This window comes from Anthonomus grandis, chromosome 11 (assembly GCF_022605725.1).
Source record: "Anthonomus grandis grandis chromosome 11, icAntGran1.3, whole genome shotgun sequence".
Taxonomy (NCBI): domain Eukaryota; kingdom Metazoa; phylum Arthropoda; class Insecta; order Coleoptera; family Curculionidae; genus Anthonomus; species Anthonomus grandis.
The window spans coordinates 19,124,155-19,148,704 of NC_065556.1; the positions used below are offsets into that span (position 1 = coordinate 19,124,155).

General features: G+C 33.7%; 1 protein-coding gene and 1 long non-coding RNA gene across 11 annotated transcripts in view; one reads left to right on the forward strand and one right to left on the reverse strand.

Moving 5' to 3' along the window:
• The window catches only part of LOC126742111 (serine/threonine-protein kinase tousled-like 2), a 175,342-nt gene that overhangs the window by 41,908 nt on the left and 108,884 nt on the right, over positions 1-24,550 (reverse strand). Inside the window, exon 1 of one of the 9 annotated variants that reach the window (XM_050448667.1) lies at positions 19,907-20,528. The exons of 6 other annotated variants lie outside the window; for them this stretch is intronic. Coding sequence is in view for 2 of the 3 variants with exons in the window: in XM_050448669.1 (XP_050304626.1) it covers positions 9,744-10,073 (330 nt within the window). In the remaining variant the exon portion in view is untranslated. Of the gene's footprint in view, positions 1-108; positions 464-9,743; positions 10,089-19,906; positions 20,529-24,550 lie in introns of those variants that run through there. 2 more of the 9 variants (XM_050448669.1, XM_050448665.1) reach the window with 2 other exon arrangements.
• LOC126742121 (uncharacterized) lies at positions 2,716-3,926 on the forward strand. 2 transcript variants are annotated; one of them, XR_007662491.1, is made up of 4 exons: positions 2,896-2,924; positions 2,981-3,597; positions 3,650-3,743; positions 3,888-3,926. It is a non-coding gene; the product is annotated as an uncharacterized LOC126742121 (long non-coding RNA). The 2 variants fall into 2 exon arrangements; XR_007662490.1 differs by having other exon boundaries at positions 2,716-3,597.

The following is a 24,550-nucleotide window of genomic DNA, read 5'->3' on the forward strand; positions in this document are numbered from 1 at the left end:
TGCACTGCCCGCCCGGCTATTCCGTGAACAAAGAAAATCGGAATGGATCAATACGTGTTTTTTTCCTGTAATTTACATAATTCCCCCCGTGTGTGACAAATCACTTACCCTATGTACCCGTAACATTTTTTCCTTGGAATCAATCTCGAAACACCGGTGTTTACGCAATGGCGCAGTCGCAGGAACTACATCTCAGCCTAAATTTATGATAATACTACTACGTCGTCCCAACTTGAATGGGACGAGATTATCGTCGTTCGCCGCCAAATAAAAAGAGAAAATGATGAATTGACACTAATAACAGTCACGATTACGTGTCATAAACTACACGGGGAGTTATAGAATTCCCGAATGAATCACACCGAAACTACAGCCAAAATGGCGTCGAAAACACAGAAATCAGAAGAGAGAAAAAAAGGAACGGGCGTGTATAAACCACCACCGTGCAGGAACTATAAGAAAACTGAATAATCGTATATGGTAAGTACATAGTAAAGAGAGGCGAAAATGCCGAACAGCTGTTCGTAGAGATAATCGTGCGACGACGATGAAGGCGACGTTGCCAAAGCACCACTCGAGATTTTCATGGTTAAGAAAACGTAAATAAACCGTAATAATGATTTGCTCTGTTGTTGTTGCTTTTTGCTTAAACAGTGGACGCGCCGCGCCGGATTATTATGATATTGGCGAAAGAAAGTATAACTAGCGTGGCGGCAGCAATGCGAGGAACAATTAGGTGAATTGTTTGTTAATGTATATTATCGTGTCGCAATTTTTAGCTTCATCGGGGTTCTTTGTTAGAGATATATGGGCGTGGTAGCACGTTGAAATTAAGTCAGATGCGACGAGCTTTCTCATATAGGATAAAGGTGTCAGGGGGAGGGGAAGAAGAATGACGTTTGTCCTTGAGATATTCCAAGATGACAGCAGTCACATAACCTATTTGATTGCGCTGACAGGTGTTGTATCAAAATTAATGATTTGAACTGTCAGAGGTCTAATCAAGCAGGTTGACATTGACAGATATTTTATTTATATAGGAAGCATCTCATACCGCGATGTTGACAAGTATGCTAACCGTTCGATCTTTTTATCAAAGCCACCCTAACGAAAAACTAGCCTTTTTAATATTATGCCTTATAGGTAAAGGCATGGTGAGATTTAAAAATCAACCTCACAAAATGTTAAAATATTGTAGTTATTCTTTCGAGTAACACTGACAGATCACTGTTATGATCTGAACTGTCAGAGGTCTAATCAGGCAGGTTGATATTGACAGATGACAGATATTTTATTTTTATAGGAAGCATCTCATACCGCGATGTTGACAAGTATGTTAACCGTTCGATCTTTCTATCAAAGCCACCTTAACTAAAAATTAGCCTTTTTAATATTATGCCTTAGGTAAAGGCATGGCGAGATTTAAAAATCATCGCAAAATGTTAAAATGTAATTATTCTTCCGAGTGACATTGACAGATCACTGTTTTATTTTTGATTTACCCACTATTTTTAACCCAAATTCAACTAATAGAGCTGACGTAGTAAAACCGATAAATCAAAACATATTTGACAGCTGATATGAACTGTCAAATTCTATACAAAAATAGTCAAAAAGCCTACAGGCAGCATCTTATACCACGATGTTGACAAATATTTTAACGGTTCAATTTATTAATCCAAGCCTGCTTGATTCATGGCACGCTATATTGTAATTTACAAAAATGTCAAAATTTGACAGATACCATTACATTACCAATGTAAAATTTTATCGAAATATGTCAGAAAATACAAGGGCATCTCATTTAAAACTGAAAATTGTCGGCACTTTTTTAAATCTAATACTGGACAGGTTCATAAGATATTTCCCACCTTAAGGGAAATTTCCGTACATTTGGCAACGTTGACCACACCCTTGTTATTTCCGTTTCTTCTGGCGCTCTGGCATAAAACCAAACTAATGACAGCTGACATTATTTATCAAGTCCACTGTTACCAACCGAACAATTAATACGAAAACTTGACCTAATGACGTCATAAACATGTCGCATTTTTATAAATAAAAAAAATTTAAATTTTCGCAAACGTGTTGGTTTCATTATCTGAGCTTTGCAACTAACTAAACGCGATTATAGACGAAAATAAAATAACTAACATAGACAACGCGGTTTAACCTCTATTTGACCTTGAAAAATTAAATATAAATTCCTATAAATGTGAAATGTTCCACACACAATAAAACTAAACGAAAATAATTTATTATGCTTAATCAAATAAGGACAGAGGCCGACTTTTTTAGTTTGGCCAGTAACTGGCACTAAATATTCGACTAATTTGTTTTTAAATTGTTTAAGACGTAATAATTATCGGTTTTACGTGTTGTCATTTTATAATCTGGGCTTATAATATTATTTCCGAAATGTATGCTGTTTTACATTTTTCGCCGACACAATGAACGTAAATATTATCTTTTAAATACGTAGTGAGCCCTTCGGTTGTAAAAGCCCAAGGGCAGGTGTAACCTCTCGACCCATATAAGTGGTGTTCCAACTAGTCGATGGAACAAAGAAACGGATTTTAACATATTTTTACTTACTCAAGGCTTAATGTAATTTTTACACGTCGCCATTTTGTTCTTCGTTTCTTTATATTGGCAATTTTTACACGCACCCTCTCGGATCGGATTGAGGTTATGTTTATGTCGTTTATGTAAGCTGTTTGCATATGAGACATTTATTTTTTCAATATTTAAGCTCAATAACTTAAGCAATCGTACTGAACCAAATTAACCTTATCAAGATACTTAATTGCCAAACACGAAATACACATTTGGCAACAGTGGCGCCTAATGTCATGTTTGTCATTTGTCACGTTAAGGTTATGTGAAGAATTGAGCCTAAGTGTCAAATTTAGTGTAGTCTTTAGGTATTATGCATAAAATTCCCAGTTAATGAACCGCACCATTAATATTCTAAAAATAGGTGGGACGACGTAGAACAACGAGGTAACACAGAGTTCCCCTTTTTGTTGATATTTTAAGATGTCTTCGAGCAATTAGGCGTATAATACAACCGGCATCCTCGCACATAATATCCGATTTCTATCAGGAGATGAAAATACAAAACCGAAAGGTGCAACAACACCGAGTGCTCGGTTTCAAAATAAAACGTTCGATAATCGGGACGAGAGAAGAGAGGACGTCGACGAGAATTGCTCGGGTTTGGTAGATCTTCCATTTTTTTTTTTAATTTTAAAGCCAGGTACACGCACACGAGCGGTTTAAAAACTCGTTTTGTTCAGATAACATACACACAGACCGATTCGGTCTCATTATTAAGTGTTTTCTTTACACGATTTGAGGTGTATTATCGTATCGACGTAGGCGCAGCAGGTATACGTTTTTAAAACGTTTATTATATTCGATCGACAGATGGTATGGTGAAGGATGGAATTATTTAGTAGCACACACCCTCTTGGTATTTTTTGAATGGCCCTAGAAAGAGACAGTTTTGTTCTATGTATTTGAAATTGGATTGAGCAAGCCAACAACCATACATCCATAGCATGTATACCTCTAGTGGTGTTATCAGCAAATAATGTATGTGAAAGATAAGGAAAAATTTCTTGAGACCACCTTTATTTTTTTTTAGGAAAATTGGCTGCTTATATAAGAAAAATCCCTTTAAGCAAGGAAATATTCCAAGTTTTCCCCTTGGAGAAACTCAACAAGAAAATTATATGAAGGTAATGTAATGGAAAACTCAATATTAGCCAATTTTTCCTCATAAGTACCCAGAAATGCCTCAAGAAATTCTTAAAGGAGTTCATAAGCTTATTAAAGAGTCTTCAAATAACACTTTACTTAGAAAATTCATGATATTTTCTTAGTTCTTCCAGGCAGTTCAATGTTTCCAGACTCTTCAACATATGATGTGCTCCTTCCAGGCAGTTAAAATTCCTGTCATTAATGTCATTTGCCTTAGGAACATGTCACCAATTAATAACTGATGTGGGGTAATATTTAACTTTCGATAATTTTTTGGCAGTCCAGAATATCATTAAAGACCAATATAAGAAAACAGACTTGGAGATCTGCATTATAAAATTGTGACTATTCTAGAGGAAGATCCAGATCACAAACACATTTCAATTAAGAAGCTGGAACCCGTGGAAGTACTTATAACTGATATCAATTGGCCATGGGCAGAAGTAACTAATTTGACAGTAACTCCCTGTATTATATGATCCAAGGTAATCGTTAACCTTAAGTAACTCTTTTGGCACGAAAAATATTCTTCCGAGCAATCCAGAATATCCCTGGGCTCCAGAAGTTTCTTAGCAGAATCAACTGCCTGGAAAAATCAAATAATGACTTCAATGCCTGGAAGTTGTAACCAAATAATTTAATTTGGCCAATTGATAAGTATACCTTCAGTCAGTATTGTTCCAAGCTTTTTAACCCGATTTTAAAATGAGTGACTTATAGGCTAAGATTAATAATCGAACCTTTCTACTTTACTTTTTAATTTTTTGGAAGAAGAATTTTCACGGGATATTGACTTATCAATTGCGTGGTATTAAAAAGATGATCAAGTATTTAAAAGATGATGCTTTTCAATAATTATCTTCATAAGCTTTTCGTTACAATTATATCCAGTAAGGTCCTGGAACTTTTTTAATTTGCCCAATAGCAGTGCGTTTTTTGAATTTTAAAGAGGCTAGGGACGTCCTGGTGTATATTTTGTATTAGTTTTCACGGGCTATTGACAAAAATCACTTATCAATTGCCTGGAATAAAAAAATTATTTACTGTTTAAGGCACAACAATAAAAATAGTTATTGACGGTGTTGTCCATCTCTTCCAGGCATTGGAAGTAATTCTTAATATCCTTTGACCAGTTGAAAGTGTTTCCTTCCAACTATGAAAGATATCTCATGTCTTTTCTAGGCGGTTAAGGGCGTCCTCAATTTTCTTCAGGCCTTTGAAATCATTTTCAATTTGTTCCAATTTCTGTGAAAATTCCTTGGGTATCCCAACCGTATGATCCATGGTTTGCTCAAATGTTCCTTATGCTCCAACGCAAAAAGATCATCCATCATTTAGCTAAGAAAATAACATACTCATAAGGCTTTACCCACAATAATTTATAGTCAATAATCAACTTCCTTTAGACAAAGTAGCAGTAGTCCTCTTTGAACTTGACAAATACGACAAGTAACATTTGCCCGAGGAGCAACAGCGTTTATGCCGTTTCCAAGCCAGGTATGTAAATGGAACCGGTTCTATTTATATATATGTATATATGAGACGGTGTAGTTACGTTTTTCAGCAGCTCGACGATCGGTGTGGATATTAAATTAAAACCATCCTGGTGCGTATCGACCTTTTTGTTGAAGCGAGAGTTCGTTTGCTTTCGGAATCTTCTTCCGAGTAAATCGTTTAAGGCCCCCTCCTCCCCGCCCCGCCATAGTAAACCTTGTCAGCAGGACGATTAGGGTCCTCTCAGCAGGAAAGTTCGCGTATCCGTCGGTATGCTATTGAAAACGAGGGGGTTGCATTGGGGTGCGAAACGCGGCAACCCTGTCGAGTGGTGAGTGGCATCTGTGGGGCGCAACCGCGTCTTTCTATATACACAGCAGTCAGCACTCTCAGTTTGACCTACTATTCGCGGCCTCCTCGTCCCATCGATTTCGTTTGTTTGGGGATTTTGGGGTATTTTCGGACGTTGCTGCTCGTTAAGTTTTTACACTCTTTTGAGGGTTTTAGTTTTTTTTTTCATGCTGAATGTAGATATTACTCTATACAGATATTTGGCAGTTGAAGTGCCTGGAAGAAGCATTTTTCTTATTTTGTCTTTGGCGCTCTTTCTCTGAGAGTTCAAGAATATTCTGGATGATTATCTTTTTTCTTAAAAGAAGGAACGGCATTAGCTAATGCAACGATTTTCTAATCTGGTGAAACCCAATTGGTTCGAGGTGCTTGAAAATGACAAAAATTGCTTTTTCCAGGCAGTTGAAGTATCTGGATCAGGATTCTTGTACTGACTAAATACCATATACATATCAAGTGAACACAAGAATTTTGTAATTTCTGTATTTGCTTCGATACAGCTGCAGCTATTCAGGGTCTGTAAACAATATTGCAGTAGTGCAAATGTGATACCTAATACTAAGGAATCGCGTATCACAATGTTAAATTTTCTATTGAAAATATGCTGTTGCTGATGCTAATTTTAATTTAAAATACGCTTTTTGTAGTGATCGATCAACAAAGCGATGTTCAAGATCCGTAGAAAAACCTAAGTTCTTCATGGCTCTTCTTTCTTAACTTAATTGACTTATTGAAATTATGTAAAAAAAATGAGTTTATCATTAGATTTACCAAAAAGCATAGCTACCGTTTTTGTAGGATTAATTATGAGGTTGTGATTTCTTGCTTTGTTAGAGTATTGATTTAAGTCAAAATAATTAAGTGCTGCCATGTCTTGATAATTTTTCTTAGAGATAAAGACAAATATATTTGAGTATCGTTAGCGTATTAATGATGCTTACAGAATAAAAAGATTTTAGGGAGCTTATATACATATGAGGCTATAAATAACAAATGTCTACTAGACGTAATTTACACGGATTTTGCTAAAGCCTTTGATAAAGTGGACCATGGACTTCTTGCTCAGAAACTTAGGCTTGCTTTTTTTTCTGATCTTGTACAACTTTGATACCAGTTTGTAGAGTATAATGGGTTTGGGTCATACGTTTATAAAGCATATAACGGTGCTGCTTAGGGTAGTAGCAATCTTGCTCCTTTTTTGTTTTCCATTTTTATCAATGACATATCTGTTAACATTTTAAGTGATTGTCTTCTGTTTGCTGACGACCTAAAGCTATTTCGCATTGTAACTAATTGGGCTTGTTTGACTGCTTCTCCAAAACGATCTTAATTTAATCTAAAACTGGTGCAAGATTAATAGGCTTCCTCTTACTATTGAAAAGTGTAAAAAGATGTCTTCGATTAGCTTCGACTATACATTAAATGGTACCATTCTTTCTAACTGTGATTATGTGTTTATTGACAAGAGGCTTAATTTTTGCAATCATTCAGATAACATCATAAAGTCATCATTAAAATCTCTTGGTTTGATATCAAGTAGAATCATCTTGTTTAACTGCCTAATAAAAGCGATTACTTTATGCGATTAGTTTAGACCTGAACCTGTTCTAACGTAAATTTCTGAAATAAATGGCTTTTAAAATTGATAGTTTACCCTTAACAAAGATACGATCAGCACTTGTTACTCAGCAGATTCAACATTATGCTCTCCCTTCAGCAAGAAATCATTTGTGCTGGTTGGCTTTTTCTTTTCAAATTATGTAATTGACATATTAACTGCCCAGAGTTATCAGCAGCTCTACACTTTATGGTGCCTTACATTAATTAGTAGCAGACAAAACATTTTTTACTTACAAACTTAATGTAGCACGCATTTAGTAAAGAAAGAGCCTTTAAAGAATGCTCTTGATTTAACTTTGTCCATTTGAATCTGGATGTCTCCTCGTTATTAAAAAAATTAACGTCAAATAATATTCTAAAACTATTAAGTTACTGTACCATCGTGCCGAAAAAAAAGTGGGACATTAAAGTTTAGGTATGGAATTGTCTCCTAGTCTATTATAGTAAATCGCATTCCTTGGGTATGGTATGCATATTTTTAGGCATTATGAATTTTTGGAGTCTTAATAATTACATATTTAAATAATAATTATTAATTATTGCACGATTGAAAGGTTATTTCATTCGAAAATATTACCGTCTCCCATATGTTGTTTTGGTGGGCATATTGATGGGCAAATTCTAATCTTCTGTGTTTGTTCGCTTCAGTCAAAAATATTTTATTTGTTGCACAGCAACTTTTAATTTTCGAATTTCTTATCCTACTACGAGCTGTATTAGCAGAATCAGGAAAATGCGTGTCTTCTTTCGTCTTTATTGCTGTTTCAAACGGATTGTTTCTTAGAAAGCCAACTGACTCTCTATCTTGAATGTCGTTTGAAATGTTTGGTCAACCAGAACCTGGATTTCTTGAAATAGCTCCATATTCTGCAATTTTGCCTTAGCTAAGGAAACGGTATTTTTACTAATGCCCAATTTTTCTGCGATTCTTCTTATAGGAACTCCATCCATCAGACGAGTGTATATTATCGCTTTTTGTTGAGGAGATAATGCAGGCATTTTGAAAGAACGATCTTGTTGACGCGGCTGTCACAAAATTAAATTAACTTTGACAACATCAAAATATATTATTCTAATAGACCAATAGATTTAGGAGACTTTGCTGTCCCATTTTTTTTCGGCACGATAGTACCTCTTGTACTTTGTTGTGTTTTTATATATGATTTTTATTATTACTTTTCATTACATAGGTATGCATTGATATTACTTATATTTTCATATATTGTCTTAGTGATTAGGATTAGATTCCTGTTAGACAATAAATATATTTTAATTTGAATTTAAGTTAAATACGAGTGGACTAAGCATGGATCCCTGGTGAACACTGCTCCTAACAGATTGAAAACTAGATAAATTTGCATTGCATAAAACTGTTTGACTTCTATCTTTAAGATATTCCGATAATAGTTGTACAGCATTAAGGTAAAATCGTTAATAAAACTTTTACTTTGGTGTCAAACGCGTTGCTAAAATCTAAAAGAACTAGTAAGCTTTCCCTTATCCCACTGATCCAAAATATCATCTGTGATACTGAAGAGAGCTGTACTCAGTACTGCAACCTATGAAGGTATTACTTTTTTAAGGAATGATTTTTACTTAAATGATTGTATAGGTAAAATGCTGATAGGACGCAGTTGCGTGATATTTTCATTAGAACCACTTTTTTGTAAAGGTACAATAATTGCTTTCTTTTACATGTTTGAAAATACACCTTTTTTAATAGCACAGTTACTAACGTGTTAAGTAGGGTAGGATAAATGGGGTGCATAATTTCAAACAGACAATATTCATACCATCTACTCCACTGGCTGTAGTTTTAATCTGCTACACAATCTTTAGTATGTAGTTCAATATAATTTACTGGATAAAAATTAAAACTTGGTAGAGAATTTTTTTGGTTGTAAAATTGCGATTGTTCAACATTTTCCGTAAGAGTGAGTACTGAATTTAAAAAATGTATATTCATAATTTCAAGATTTGTTAAGTTTTCTACAATACTATTGACACTATTGTTTTTATTAGAGTTATATGTTTAATTTTTTGTTTGTTATCAAACTTGTTCGTTTCTGTTTTGATCGCTGTAGTAAAAAATATTTACAAAATTTTTATGGTGCTATACTAAAATTAAACTATATGCTACTAAACTGCCTGGAAGATGCACTTTTCAAAACTACCTTGAGGGACACTCATCTAAAAGTGTAGAGATATTCTTGATTGCCTGGAAGATCAATGTTACCTTAGGTTATTAGAAAACTGTTCTGACAAAAAAGTAGGGTTATGAGCCAAAATGAACTAAAAAGGGTTCCATTATTAAAAAAGGGGCTAAAAGGACCGAACTAGATTAAAGAGGTTTTTATTCTCATCAGAGCTGAACCATTTCTCACCAACTGCAAATGACTGGAGATAAGTTTTAAAAAGGCGCCAATAACTTTGACTGATGTCAAATATTAATGACAGACGCCCTAACCTCACACTTTCCGAGAAAATGTTTTAGAGTTCACTTGAAAGCCTACCTGCCAAGGTCCTACAAAATTCACCCCGTATTCATAAAAATACTTTTGCACGAGCAGAGCCCTAAAGAGGCCATATTCCATAGTAACAGTGGTCTCTGTTGTCCTTCGGCAGCACCGATCATATCCAAAAAGACACTCTGAATAACAACAAGACACGGACTCCGTTTCCACAAAAGGCAACAACGACAAACGGTGTTGTATTATTATGCATTCACACCGCACCGATTCCACTCGAGAAACGAACCGGAAACCCCCGAACGGCCCACGACACGGACGGAGCAACTTCTTGACACCGCACTGCACCACGACAGACCTTGCAATGCCATTCATCGAGGCCGCAGCAGATATGGCAACGCCGCCGCCCTCGACGCCAGTCAGCTGTCTCGTGTGCGACGTTGCCGTTTTGCCCGGTATGCTTTTTGTGTGTTTTTTTTTTTTATTGGTGGGTAAAGGCTGCTCCGTACCGGTGATTAATTGGAGCAAATTTATTTACAGTGGCGCACAGTGCTTCGACCAATAGACAAAAATCGAAAAAGTGACTTGTTTTTCAGAAGTATTTAAATACCTTATCTCAAAGACCACAAACTAATAGCCACTATTCCAAAAATATGTTATTGCAAATAGCATTTTATGTTTATAAATATTTGCGCCAAAAATAATAAAATCTCGTGTGTTGACCAGTACCTTTTTGTTATTAAAACTTGAGTATACTTTGTTGGTGTTTCAAGACAAGCGGTTAAAAGTTGAAATCTTTTTTAAACATGGACAGTGTACAACAAGGTATGTACTTTAATATCATGTATTAAAAAATGTAAAAGTCGTTTATCATTTAACCATAATAAATGTAAAAGTAGTTTGCAACTATTTTATATTTCTCTTTAAATTTGAAATTTTGAAAAGGCATATAAAAAAAGCCTCTTAAAACCATTTGTAGTTTTTACATTTTATTGTTAATACATTTATATATTATCATTTCGTATATAGTTTATCTGCGTCAGTCTGCGACGAAGCTTTAAATATTTTTTTTTCAGAGGATGTCAAATCAATAAAGAAAGCGGATCTTTTTGAGACATGGCCATCGGAATTAAAATCCAAAACTATTTATTTATGAAAAAATCCATTCCCTTTTAAATTTGAGCAATCCCTTGCCTCAAGTTAAAACTCACTTCACCAATCAAAGCAGACATAAAATTAATGACCTTAATAATTTTATTTTAAAATTTCAAAACGGAACTACTTGTATAGTATCATTTAAAATATTGTTCACTATGATGGATGGTAGTGTAGCAAATATTCTCTCTAACACAAACGCAATATCCAGATGCATCATCTGTGGAAGTCCGAAAGAAATGAGTTTGCCAAATACCAACCGTCCGTCAAAAGTAGAAAACTACAGCTTTGGTTTGTCCACATTACACTGCTGGATAAGATTTTTTGAGTGCTTACTTCACATTAGTTATCGATTGCAAATAAGATCTTGGCAAGTTAAAGGAGCAGAAAATAAGAAAATAGTGGAAAACAACAAAAAGAAAATACAGCCAGATTTTAAATAAAAAATAGGCCTGATTGTGGACAAACCAAAAGCAAGGATGCGGGTCAAGCAGCGATGGCAATACAGCTCGCTTTTTTTACAATCCAGACTTAAGCTCTGAAATAACAGGAATAGACAAGCGTCTTATAATAAATTTTTCGAATATTCTTGGAACTCTTTCTAGTGGCTGTCACATTTAGGCACTAGAGTTTAAGAAACTTTTAGATGAGACTAAACAATTATATTAATATTTATATAATTGGTATTACATGCCAGGTAGGCATAAGGTTCTGGTACACGGATCTGAAATACTTGATTCATTTCCTTTACTTTTAGGACAACTTTCCGAGGATGCTTTAGAAGCGAGGCATAAAGAGGCAAGAAAATATCGATTATTTTACACCCGCAAGTATTCTAGAACAAAATGTAATATGGATTTATTAAAAATACTACTTTTAACATCAGAGCCCATTATCTCATCGCAAAGGACAGTCACTTCAAAGAAAAATGAGAATCGAAACCGGGAAGTCGAAAAATATATTATACGAGAGGAAAGGACATTAAAAAAAAAAAAAAAATAAATAAAATCTTAGATTTGAAATAAAAAAAATTACACAACAAAAAAAAAATGATAAAATTGCTTACATAACAGTGTGATTTTGCTTGTCATAAAAAATCATGTTTACAGGACACACAGGTAACATAGAATATATAAAATATTGTTTTTTTAACAAAAACGGTTTAAATTGATGGGTTGTATCACAGACAGTTGCTTTAAAATTGATTCTACGGTGTACAATAATAATTTAGCATCTAGCCAGAAAAACCGGGTATGCGAGAACACAATAGACGCATTCTTTTTAGTGATAAGAACCAAAACAGTCCCAAAAGTTTACATTTTGATTTGATCTATTAGATTAAAATAAGAGGAACTTAGATTGTCTATATCCGTTCTTTTATTTACCGCATTATTATGTTTTTTTATGTTTATCATTTCGGCTAGAAGTCTCTTTTTAAAAAGCTGCTGTTGGCCCATAATTGTAGTCTTGCCAAAATTAAAATTGTGTCCTGTATTCATTTTGTGCTCAGCTAAAGCAGTAGGGTTTTTTTTAAGGGCTAAATTTCTACAATCATACTTATGTTCGTATAGGCGCTGCCTCAAATATCTACCCGTCTGACCAATGTAACACACATCACACCCAGAGCAAGGTATTTTATAAATAATGTTAGAATGTAAATCAAAGGCGTCTTTAGTTTTAAGCTTCGTAAAGAAATGTTTTCTTACCGAGTTTTCACTTCTTTCTGAGATTTTAATAACATCAGATTTTGATTGTATGGTCTTTTTAATTTTATGAGAAAGTGTGTTAATGTAAGGAATCTTGAAATAAGCCAATTGATTATTTTCATTGTTTCGTGTAATATTTTGAGTAATGTTCTCGGTGTCGTTAATTATTTTTTTAATAATTGATAGGGGGTAGTTGTTTTTCTTTAAAATTGTCTGAACATAATGAAGGTTTTTTTTATGATATTCTGGACTAGAAAGTCTCAAGCACCGATGTTTTAAGTTTTTTATTACATTTATTTTAGGCTTGAAATAAATTTTTTTTTATTTCAAATCTAAGATTTTGTTGTTTTTTTTTTTTTTTTGTTTTTCTGCTTTTTTCTTTTTTGGTGGTATCAACATAACCCCAAAAAGTTAAATTTTGTTTATATATAATAATCCTTTTTTATTGTGATGAAGCAATATAATTATTGCGAAACGTTGGCCAGTACATAAAGTGACGTTTGTTTTTATTCCTTCGATCCCATCCCACAACTAAACTCAAGATTTTAAGATTTTTTTGTTATAGTTTTCAGTTTTAGTTAAAATACAAACAAAATTTTAGTTTTGATTAGATTAATTTTCACATAAAACTTAAAAGCATTTTCATGCTTAGTATTAGTACTGTTTATTTTTTGCTAAATTTAGAAGTTATTTTTTCCCACTTTTTACATTTATTATTTGTATCTGTAATATTTTTTGCCGTATTTTCTTTAAAGAAAAATTTGTAGTTGTGTGTATATACCTTTTTATTAATGTTTTAAATACATTATATGTATAGTGATAGTTTTTTTTGGACTAAATTTCTCTCGTAAGAAATACCAGCATACTAAAGGTTACGAAAAAGAAATCAACTTTTACACTTATGGAAGTTATGGATATCGTGTACTTTAAATTTGTTATGTAATTGTATTGTTGTTATTAAAAGTTAAGTAAATAATTTAATTTTCATAGGGTAAATGGGCAAGTTACTGTTATTTTTTTATAAAAAAACTAAAAAGCAACATTTTTATTTGTCTAGCTCTTAATGTATTGGTCGCATATTTCCCTGTAACATTAGATATTAAATTCTCTAAATTCTTTCAATGAAAGGGCCTTTTATTTGTGCAAAGTTGCGTAAGTTTCGGAGCATAACGCTTAGCCCAATAGAAGTAACTGATTTTTGTCCCAAGGTCCTATATACTCGAAGCACTGTGTGGCGTGGAGAAGGAAGGTTCCGCTCGGATTTCTGGTTTTACTTGCGAATCAACTGTCAAATGGACGTGACAGTTGGTATTTTACTGTGAGTAATTACTTTATGAGACGATCAAAGTAAATGTGGTGTAAGTCACTTGAATATGAAATATAAAAGGTTTTACTGGAGAAACTGTAATTAAATCTCGGTAAGTAAATACTAAGGACCTACAATATCGGCCACATGTATATTAACTTTTTAACAATATTAAATAAAAATTTTATGTAGAGCAACTAAAAATTATATTTTTTTATTGTTCAGTTTTGTTTGTATTCGTTTTGAGTTTATCTGTGGTGAATTTAAAAGTATAAAGATTCAACACGTCAAGGGCTATGCAAATTAAAGAAAAAATGTTGAAGAAGAATACCTACATTTAAATAGATCAGTAGTACCCAGAACCATTTCTAATTTTTATTCCGAAGGTTTATAGTGTGGTGGATAGAAGTACCAAGAGATTGATTATGCAAGACCCTTTCATTAGTGCTTCATGAGTTAAACAGCAGTTAAGACATGTTCCAATATAGGTAGGCATTATAAAACGAAGACTTAAGGAAGCTGGTTGATACGGTAGAAAGTCAGCGAAGAAATTCTTCATCTCAACCAGACTTTGATTATTGGAATAATATAATGAAAACCAAATGATATGGTTTCAATAATATTTGTTTTTAATTTTAAACATTTAAATGAAGAATATTATTTTTTTGGTATTAAGTTTCGTATGATACAAGTTTATGAGATTAATAAAACACATATTTTAAGGTGCATGTATCTATCCCTGTAAGTTAATTGAAATTTTAACGAAATTCTTAGACAAGAACAAAAAAACTATCAGAACTAATCTTAAATTCTTAACTAAATGTAACTTTCTATTTCGTTTTTGTAAACGTAACCTTCCAAAAACTTTAATTGTTTTGTTACTCTACAATTGGCACCACTGAAATTTGTCAGAGTGACCAACATCTAAAGGACATAATCACGCAAAATGGCGACCACCGAGAGTATCGGAGAAAATCAGAGCAACTTTTAAAATATTTGCATAAATTGTTATATTGAATTCCCTACAAAATGTTTTATAAAAATGTGTTTGTTTGCCAGGCAAGAATGTTGTTTGTTTACTATACAGTTTTTCTTGTGCTTCAAAGTCGAGATAAAAAAAGGATCATAAAAACAACTGCGACAAAATTAGAGCAACTTAAAAACAAACTGGTTTTAATATGGTATAAGAAACTGTACAATTTTGACGTTTTTATCTAAGATATGCCGCGTGGTGTGCATTATTTGCTGGACCTAAAACAAAAAATTATTGATGCCTAGTTATCTGGGAAAAAGCAAGTGTGGATATCAACTACATTTGGAGTTCGAAAAGATGTTGTATCAAAAACTATTAAAAATTACTGGATCCGAGTTAGGGTTACGACCATTAAGCGTGGTGGTCGACCAAGAAAAATCTCAAAAAACTTGGACAGGCGCATGAAACTATTCAAACAAGAATAGTCTTTCAACGTCGTTTAGCGGATTTCGGAACCAGATAAAAAACCCTTCTTATCTACGAAAAATAGGGGCGCAAAAATGTTATTGGCTAGATTTCATCAAAACTGGACCATCCACGATTGGAAAAAGGTACTTTTTCCTGAGAAATCTAAATTTCTTACATTTTCATAGTACAAAAGACAATTTGTAAGACGCCCTACAGGAAAAAGACTTGACCCAAACTGTCAAATATGGTGGCGGCAATATGGGAATTAAAGAACATGTAGCTCATGTAAAATATGGAAGAGTTGAAAAGTCAAGTTTGGCTGAACATGTTTTAAATACTGGTCACTTTGTATATAGGGATAGACAACTTAAAATTACTTAATTCAGTTAATAACAATAGAAAATTAGATGCATATACGAAAGTTTAGCAATATTCAAAATAAAAAAAAAACCTTTTTAACAGGGATAAGGTCAAATGCCTTATAGTCAAATATATAGTTAGTCTTTAAGATTTGTTCAGCCATTCTTCATTGCATTTTCTGCTCTCTTAGTTACATCATTAGTATATAAGGACACTGTAAGTAGTTTTAGTTTAGTTTTAATAATTTCCCTAAGATAGCACCATCGAGAGTAAAAATAAACAGTTTTGGTTAGTGGTAAAGCTGTCTCGTAATTTGAATGTCACACCAAATGTTCCCACCATAGGATCAAAAAAATTAATGTTTTAAAGCCGCAATCGCCAGATCTAAGTCCCATATAGAAAATCTATGGGAAATAGTGCAAAAACGTGTACAAAACCAATTATCAACATTTTGTATATATCACAAATAGAGAATGCTGATTATTTGTTTGAAAAAGTCCGTTTAGCGTGGAATTCCATAGGTGAAGACGTATTAAACAATCTGATAGCTTCAATGCCCAAAAGATGCGATGAAGTCATTAGGAATAATGGGTACTGGATAAAATACTGATTTTTGTAGTTTTGTGTAGACTTTAATTTGAAAAAAATATTAAGTTGCTCTAATTTTGTCGTGATGAAACATCTTTATTTCGGTTATTTTAATAATATAAATAGGACTGTATTAGAGATTAAATGTAAATATTATATTTTACCTGTGTTTCAATTAAACTTTATTTACCAATTCATTTAAAACTTATAAAGCATAACATGCTATACTTAAACTTAACGATTTATAAAGTTAGGTTCAAATTTCGTTTACCTGAAATCTACTACTAAAAAGAAAATTACATTTTTAGCTTCAAATAGCCCCTATAATCATAGAATGACAAAAAATTTCCTGCGTCCTGTCCATTTTCCGGACTTTAGAATAACTTAATCAGTTAAATAAAAAAATATGGTTTATTTAATATATGGAAGTGTCAATCAAACAAAAACTACCAAAATTTTTCTGCGGAAATGCATCATTTTGTTCATAAATCATTTGGTTGGGTTTATATAATATTTTTACTCAAATCCAACCCAACTCAAAGTGACTTCATTATGTCCCACTCTTACCCAACCAAACCGAACTCACAAAAAAAGACTATACCAATAACAAAATTTAAGATTTTATTATCAAATTTTAGAAAAAACATAAAAACTATATGGACCTGCAATAATAAAAATATTAATTATAAAGTAAACAGTCAAACTCTCATAAGTATTGTGTGATTCTTTGTGAAAGAAAGAAAGAAAAAAAAAGTGCTATATTACGTAAGAATAATCTTGTGTACAAGCAAAAGCATTGAAAACAATGAACAAAATTAAACACAAGAAGACAAAACTTTTTGAACATACTTGAATTAAAGATAACTAAATAAAACAATCAATTACTAAATAAAGGTAAACTTGTTGACAAAACTAGAGAAGAAAAAAAGAAAAAAAAACTTTCCAACATGTCCAAGGTTAAAACCTATCATTAAAAAAGTCATACAGGTTATAATATGCCTTAGCCAATAAAAGCATCTTTAATTCTCTTTTAAATTTCTTAACATTCGATATATGTCTAACACATAGAGGAACATGATTGTAAATTTTTTTACTTATGTAAATTAATGAGTTTTTGGTAAGGGAAGACATAGGAATAGATAGGGGAACATCATTTACACGACGAGTCAGTGTCAGAGGGTAGTTTGGGAATTTTGTGAATAAGAGCAGCTGTTTCTAAGATAAAAAGTGAAAAAGAGTTAGGATTTTTTCAGAAATGAAGACGGGTTTGCAAGAATCTCTTAACTTAGCAGAACACATGTATCTAACTGCTTTTTTTTGAATAACAAGGACATTGTCCTTGTTTTTCAAAAAAAAGTAGCCCTTTATTGGTTAAACCCCAAAAAGGCAAGCCATACCGAATATGAGATTCAATAAGTGAAAAGTACACTGAACGTGCAACCACCCCTCACATTTCTTGTTTTGCCATTCTTACTGCAAAACATCCAGAAGATAATTTCCCAGCTAAATGTAAAATATGATCTTCAAACCGAAGGCGACCATCAATGGTAATTCCTAGGAACTTGCAGCACTCTTTATTCTGCAAGAGGGAATTTTCGTCAAACATCAGACCCTGAACATCGTACTTAAACCCCATAATAGACGTCTTTCTTACATTAAACACGAGCCTGTTGGAAGCACACCACCCTGATAAAATCTGAAGGTCTCTAAGGATACAAGTCTTAATATAATCAGAATTTTGATGGCTCCATAGTATGGTGGTATCATCAGCAAACTGAACCACCTTGCCCTGCAGTTTCAATGAACTCAAGTCATCCACATACAGTAAAAATAACAGTGGTCCCAACACTGAACCCTGGGGAACGCCGCATTTTAGGGATCTAGAAGCAGACAAACGCCCAGACACTGTAACCTTCTGAGTACGATTTGATAGATAGGACTTAAGCCATCGCAACGCTACGCCCCTAAAACCATATTTATCGAGCTTAGATAACAGTATTCCATGATCCACACAGTCAAATGCTTTGGATAGATCTGAAAACACTGCCGCCGATGACTCCAGAATTCGAGGACACATAGACGCTCTCCAAAAAGCTAAAAACAGCATCATGAGTCCCTTTACCGGCTTGAAATCCAAACTGATTTGCAGACAAAATGCCATTATGATGTAAAAAGGACAAAATTCTGCTTTTTGCAAGTTTTTCAACTATCTTAGAGAGGGTAGACAAAATAGAAATGGGACGGAAATTACAAGGCTGATCCAAGTCTCCACTTTTATGAAGAGGGATAACCACTGCCTCTTTTAAACATGAAGGAAAAATGCCAATATGTAAAGAATTGTTTATGGCAGAAACTAAAGCATTTAAGGCTGAATCAGGCAAAAAGAGTAACAACCTCGAAGATATCCCATCAGCTCCAGATGATTTATGGTTTTTTAGGCGTTTGATTTAATTTTTTACTTCGGTAAGATCGACAGGATGAAAGAAAAATGAATGCTCAACCAACACTTGTTGAAGATAGTGTAAGGGATCAATGCTACTACGAATGCCCTTGAGCAAGATATTAGGTATATCACAATAATAGTCGTTTAAAATGTCAGGTCTTAACTCCGGTTCAGATACTTTTCTATGACAATGTCTAAAATCATTAATAATCGACCAACACTCTCTTTGCCTATTTGATGACATATTTAAGCAATCCCTATAATAATTAGATTTTGCTGCTTTAATTGTCTTTTCTGTACAGACTACGGTATTTCTGATGATATACAAGGATATTTTCATTTGTGGTATATTTGCACAATTTAGTCAAAAAACGGAGATTTTTAGCTGAAACTCTAAGGCCTCTTGTAACCCATGGTTTTCGTTTCTTAGTTTTAAGCCTCATTTTAGGAAAGTGTGTGATTGTAAATAACTTTTAAGCCTAGTCTAACTCTAAAATCTCCATATTCCAGCATTATGGCACCAAGGACTTCAACCATGGGATCTAAATTGTGTTTTTTACAATGCCTTCTCCAAAGATACTCGCATATTTTATCAGCAAACTCATTTTCTGGTATATGTGGCCCTCGTAAAAACTTTTTTGCTACACTCCACTCAGACTCTATGCTTTGAGCATGAATATTACCTGCAGTTACAAACTCCATACTATGATTTACTGAATAATGTAAAAAAAATATCTTAAAAATAAATCAAAAACATCTATTCATGTAACTCATTTCAGTTATTCTAAAGTCGGAAAATTGTAAATGATCGATGCACACACACACACTGAAAATTTTTTGTAGTTTTTGTTTAATGGACACTTCCAAATACTAAATAAACCATATTTTCTTATATAACTGATTTCAGTTATTCTAAAGTAGAAAAATAGAAAATGCATTTCCGCAGAATTTTTTTTTATAGATTTTGTTTAAGGGACATATCCAAATACTAAATAAACCAAAATTTCTTACATAACTGGTTACAGCTAAACAAATGTTGAGCCAAAAGTTGCTCTAATTTTGTCCGATTCTTTAGTAGTGGTCGTTTATTTTTTAATGGATTGGTCAGATATAATTATTAAGTTCGTGACCGCATATCACAGATCCAACTGTCAAACGGATTTGACTCATTTACATTCAAGGCCTAATCTAATTAAGCTACGTCCTTACCAAATTGCATCAACGCTTAAAGCGACATTAGCAGATCCAATAAAAGCAGTCATCGTGCCGTAAAACTGCGAATAGTGTTAGGTTCGCGAAGTGACATAAGAGCCGGCAACAGCGCAAGGTATTCCAATTATCGCGAGCGAGCGAACGAGCGCATGCCAAATCTCTCAGGAGACGACGCACATCGGAATGCCGCTGGTTTTATTGCCGCTCAGTTTACCCAATCTAATAACCGAAACGATCAAACGATTCACTCGCCGGCCGGTCGTCTACGGGTCGAGAACGTTCGCACCGCTCGGCACACGAGGTGCGCGGGAAAACGCACGCAGCTACTAGTGAGTTTTTTTTTTTTTTTATTCAAAGAGTAAAAAGAGTTGACTGGGCGACTAAGCGGAGCAGCAATCGCAGGAGCCGATGACCGACCGACGTTCACTTTCAGTTGTTTTGTTGCCACGACTAGTGGAGTGACTACAACAGTTTGGCCGACTGACTAAACCCAACCATTCAAAGGGGAAAGGAGGGAGCCTTACTACGATTTCGCGAGGGAAGGCAACAAAGCGTGATCGAGAAGAGAGAAGAAAAAACAAATAAGAATCAGCGATAAAAGAACACACAGCACGTACACGTAGACCAGTGGGAAGCGGAGCGAACGAGCGAAGATGAATCCCCGTAGCTGACTGAAGAGGTGTGCGTTTCATTTTAAAGATTCCGTAGCCGAAAACCGGAACTCGGGAGGCGATCCGGCCGATGTTTGCTCACGTTTTGCTACGTAACGTATGTCGGATTCGATTGTTTTTGCGCGGGTCGAGTGTCGCGGATCGTATGGTTTCTACGATAATGGTTTGCTAATATGGAAGTTCGATGGCGAGTATGCCGGAGCTACGGCAACGTAGTAAAGAAGACCAACTCGAAGGACCAAACGTTTGTAAAAGAATTTCCGTATTCCCGTCCAGACAGTTGATGAAAAATTGCTTAACAAGTTGATAAAGTTGAATTCATTGCAAACTGAGCCAGAATTTCAATTTGCGCTGTTTGATGGACTAATCTCGGTTGATTTCTCTCTCTATTCGTGATAGAACCCGTTTCTTGAAGTTTCGCTATTAGTTGTCGTTTCGTTCCTAATATATGGCCAATTCAAGTTTTAAATTATCACCTTGTACAGGGGTGTCCCAAGTTTGAGGGTGACCATTGGAATCTCGGAAACCGTAAGAGTTACAGGGTCAGTTAAATAGAGGCAAAGTTGCGCAATTTGGAGCATAATAAAATGATGTTTAAAACATTTTAAAATTCCGGATACTTCCGAGTTATCCGAAAAAAATCAAAAATTGTCAAAATCGTTTTTACCTTCTACCGACTTTATTTAAAGACACATCGGAAAACTAAAAACAGTTTTTCATTGCCACTTTCTATGTCCTACAACATGACTCAAAAAAAAATTAATCCGACGTTTCGTTTTTTTTTTCGATCATCATCAACTAAATTTTTTTCTTATTGGCGCCATATTGGATTTTCTCATTTTTAAAAAGTATTTTTAATTGCCTTTAAAATGAGGTATCGCACTTACATGTCCGATTACTCATACGAACTCCATGAGTGCAAAAGAGAAAGATATATCAATGGGATTTCAAAATTGATTTTATATGAGAGGAAACTGAAGCTATAAAATACTTTGTCAATGAAAATGTATCCTTTCCTAACCTAATATTTTGATTTTTTTTAATTTATATAGTAGGCCATGACAAAATAACATTAGCCGGTTAAACTTAATAAAATGAAAGAATACATTTTCATTAAATTGATTTAAGAAAAACTATATCAAATACAGACTATTTTATAGCTTTAGTTTATATAAAATCAATTTATTTGAAAATCCCATTGATATACCTTTCTATCTTGCACTCATGGAGTTCTTATGGGAAGTACTAGAAGGAGTAATCGGACATGCAAGTGCGATACCTCTGATCGGAAAAAAACGAAACGTCGGATTATTTTTTTGCGTTATCTTGTAGAGCATAAAAAGTGGCAATGAAAAACTGTTTTTAGTTTTCCGATGTCTCTTAAAATAAAGTCGGTAGAAGAGAAAAACGATTTTGACAAATTTCGGTTTTTTTGGATATCTCCGGAATTTTAAAATTATTTAAACGTAATTTTATTAAGCTCCAAATTGCGCAACTTTGCCTCCATTTAACCGACTTAAAACGCCCTTTTGAAATTTCAAAAATTCCGATTACTTCCGAAGATATTTGGAAAAAATTATTTTTTTACGACTCATTTGAATAGATATAACAAAATAAATTACTTATTCTCATTGCTACTTTCTCTATTTTACAACATGGTGTCGTCAGATTTTCAAACCGACGTTTCGTATTTGAGCTGTCATCATCAAGTTTGTTTTTTTAAATACGACCCTGGATTTTTTATTACGGATTTTAAGAGCCCCTTATGTTCCTAAACCAACGATGTGTCACTTATTCAAAAAAATTTTATTAATGCGTATTTCCATAAGGACTCGTGTTAAAGAAAAAGACAAAAAATAAATTTTTAATGGGAATAAAAACAAACATCTTTTTTTATAATAACGCATGAATAAACATAAAAAGAGGTTCAAAAATAACACAATTAAAGCAAATATTCAAATAGTAATCCGCTTGCTTGGATGCATTTTCTTGTCAGTTTGTGAATTTTATGGATCGCACTCTGAATAGTCCTTGCGGGGATAGCCCTGATCTCCCTTGTTAGGTCTTGACGTAAGGGTTCGAGATTTTGTGGCGTATTTTGATAGAGCCGATTTTGAAGAAATCCCCAAAGAAAGTAATCTAAAGGGTTTAGCTCGGGGCTTCTAGCGGGCCAACGACCATTTGTTAGGGAACAATTCATTTAATAAATTGGTGACGCATCGTCTATCATGGGGTGGTGCACCGTCCTTTTGCCACCATAGTTGACGTAATACATCGAAAATTTGTTCCATTAAGGAATCTATTATATTGGTCCTTAGCAATTCTGCATATCTTTCGGAAGTTAGACTTCCTTCAAGAAAAAACAGGCCGATAATTTTATGCCACATACCGACCCATACATTAAATGATTGTCGTCTCTGAGGTCTTACTTCTTGATTCTACCTTGGGTTTTCTTTTGACCAATAGTGCTCGTTATGTCTATTAAATAGTCCATTTGTTCAAAAACTGCATTCACGTGTCACTATAATTTTATTTAGGTAGTCGGCATCTTCATTAACTTTAACTTTTTTGATACTCTTTGGGATCGACTCGTCTTCCATATTTAATCCTTAGTTTAACAAAACTTCCGTATTAAGCTAAATTATTATCAATATTAGCAAAATAAGTGTAATGCGGCTGTCGTCTTTCTGGACATTCCAACAAATAGCGCTCTCAAGTCATTTTTGAAATTCGATGCGACATATAATAAATCCTTATCATGTCTCTTTTTTCTTCAGAAGAAAAAGGCATTTTAGTTAAATACGCATTAACGATTAATGAACGAACTATCAAAATATTTAAGAGTCGAACGCATTTGATAAATAATTGCTAACATTTCTACATATTTATCTCAGGGCCTAAGATTTGAAGAATTCTGCTTTAATTATTGTATTATTTATTACCCTTTTTTCCTGTTATTGTAAAGAAAAGATTTTTAATCCTATCAAAAATATATTTTTTGTCTTTCTCTTTAACACATGAGTCCTAAATGGAAATATCCATTATTACAATATTTTTGAATATTGTTTTAAGAACATAAGGGGCTCCTAAAATCTGACGACACCAAAGGCGAAAGTAGCAATGAGAATGAGTAATTTATTTTGTTATATCTATTCAAATAGAGTCGTAAAAAAATAAAAATGAAATCGCAAATATTCGTTTTTTTCAAATATCTTCGGAATTTTTGGAATTTCAAAAGTGCGTTTTAATGAGCACCAAATTGCGCAACCTTGCTTTAATTTAACCGACCTCGTATCTCTTCTAGTTTACGAGATCCCAATAGTGAGGCTCGAATTTGGGACACCCTGTATATGCCATATCTGTAACAGCAATAAATTCGATCTAATGAGGGATTTAACTGCACAAGAAAACTTTGTTTCCTTGCACATCTCTGATGCAATGATGCCAAATTTTTATGTAGAAAAGGGCAAAAAAACATCCTTTAATATAAGAATTTGTCACTTATTTTGACAGCACTAGGTGCTTGAGAAATTGATTGACCGAACGATTTTGCAAAAAATGTTTTGCTTAGTAGAAAGGGTACGGTCTATAGAACATTTTAAAACAAATAAATTTTTGGATGAATCATATTTTACCCTAAGAAATCAAAAAAACTTCTTACTAAATGACGTCATTTTCAAAATATTGCTATGCTCCAATTTGTCAATTTTGCACGAGGAGTTGCGGCAGTATTGCCATAATAGAGAAAAGTCCATAAAGTGTAGGTAAAAGTCGGCAGTTATTAACAAAGTTAATTGGAGGAAATCATTTCACTTGGAGAACTTACGTTGTAAGTGAATTTCCTATTGTTCAATGTTTGTATTTTAGCATGCAATATCTGTTTATATTAATTTTTTTTCTAATTAATTACCAAGGATATACAGTATCGGACAAAATTAGAGAGACTTCTCTATTTGCCAACTCCAATTTT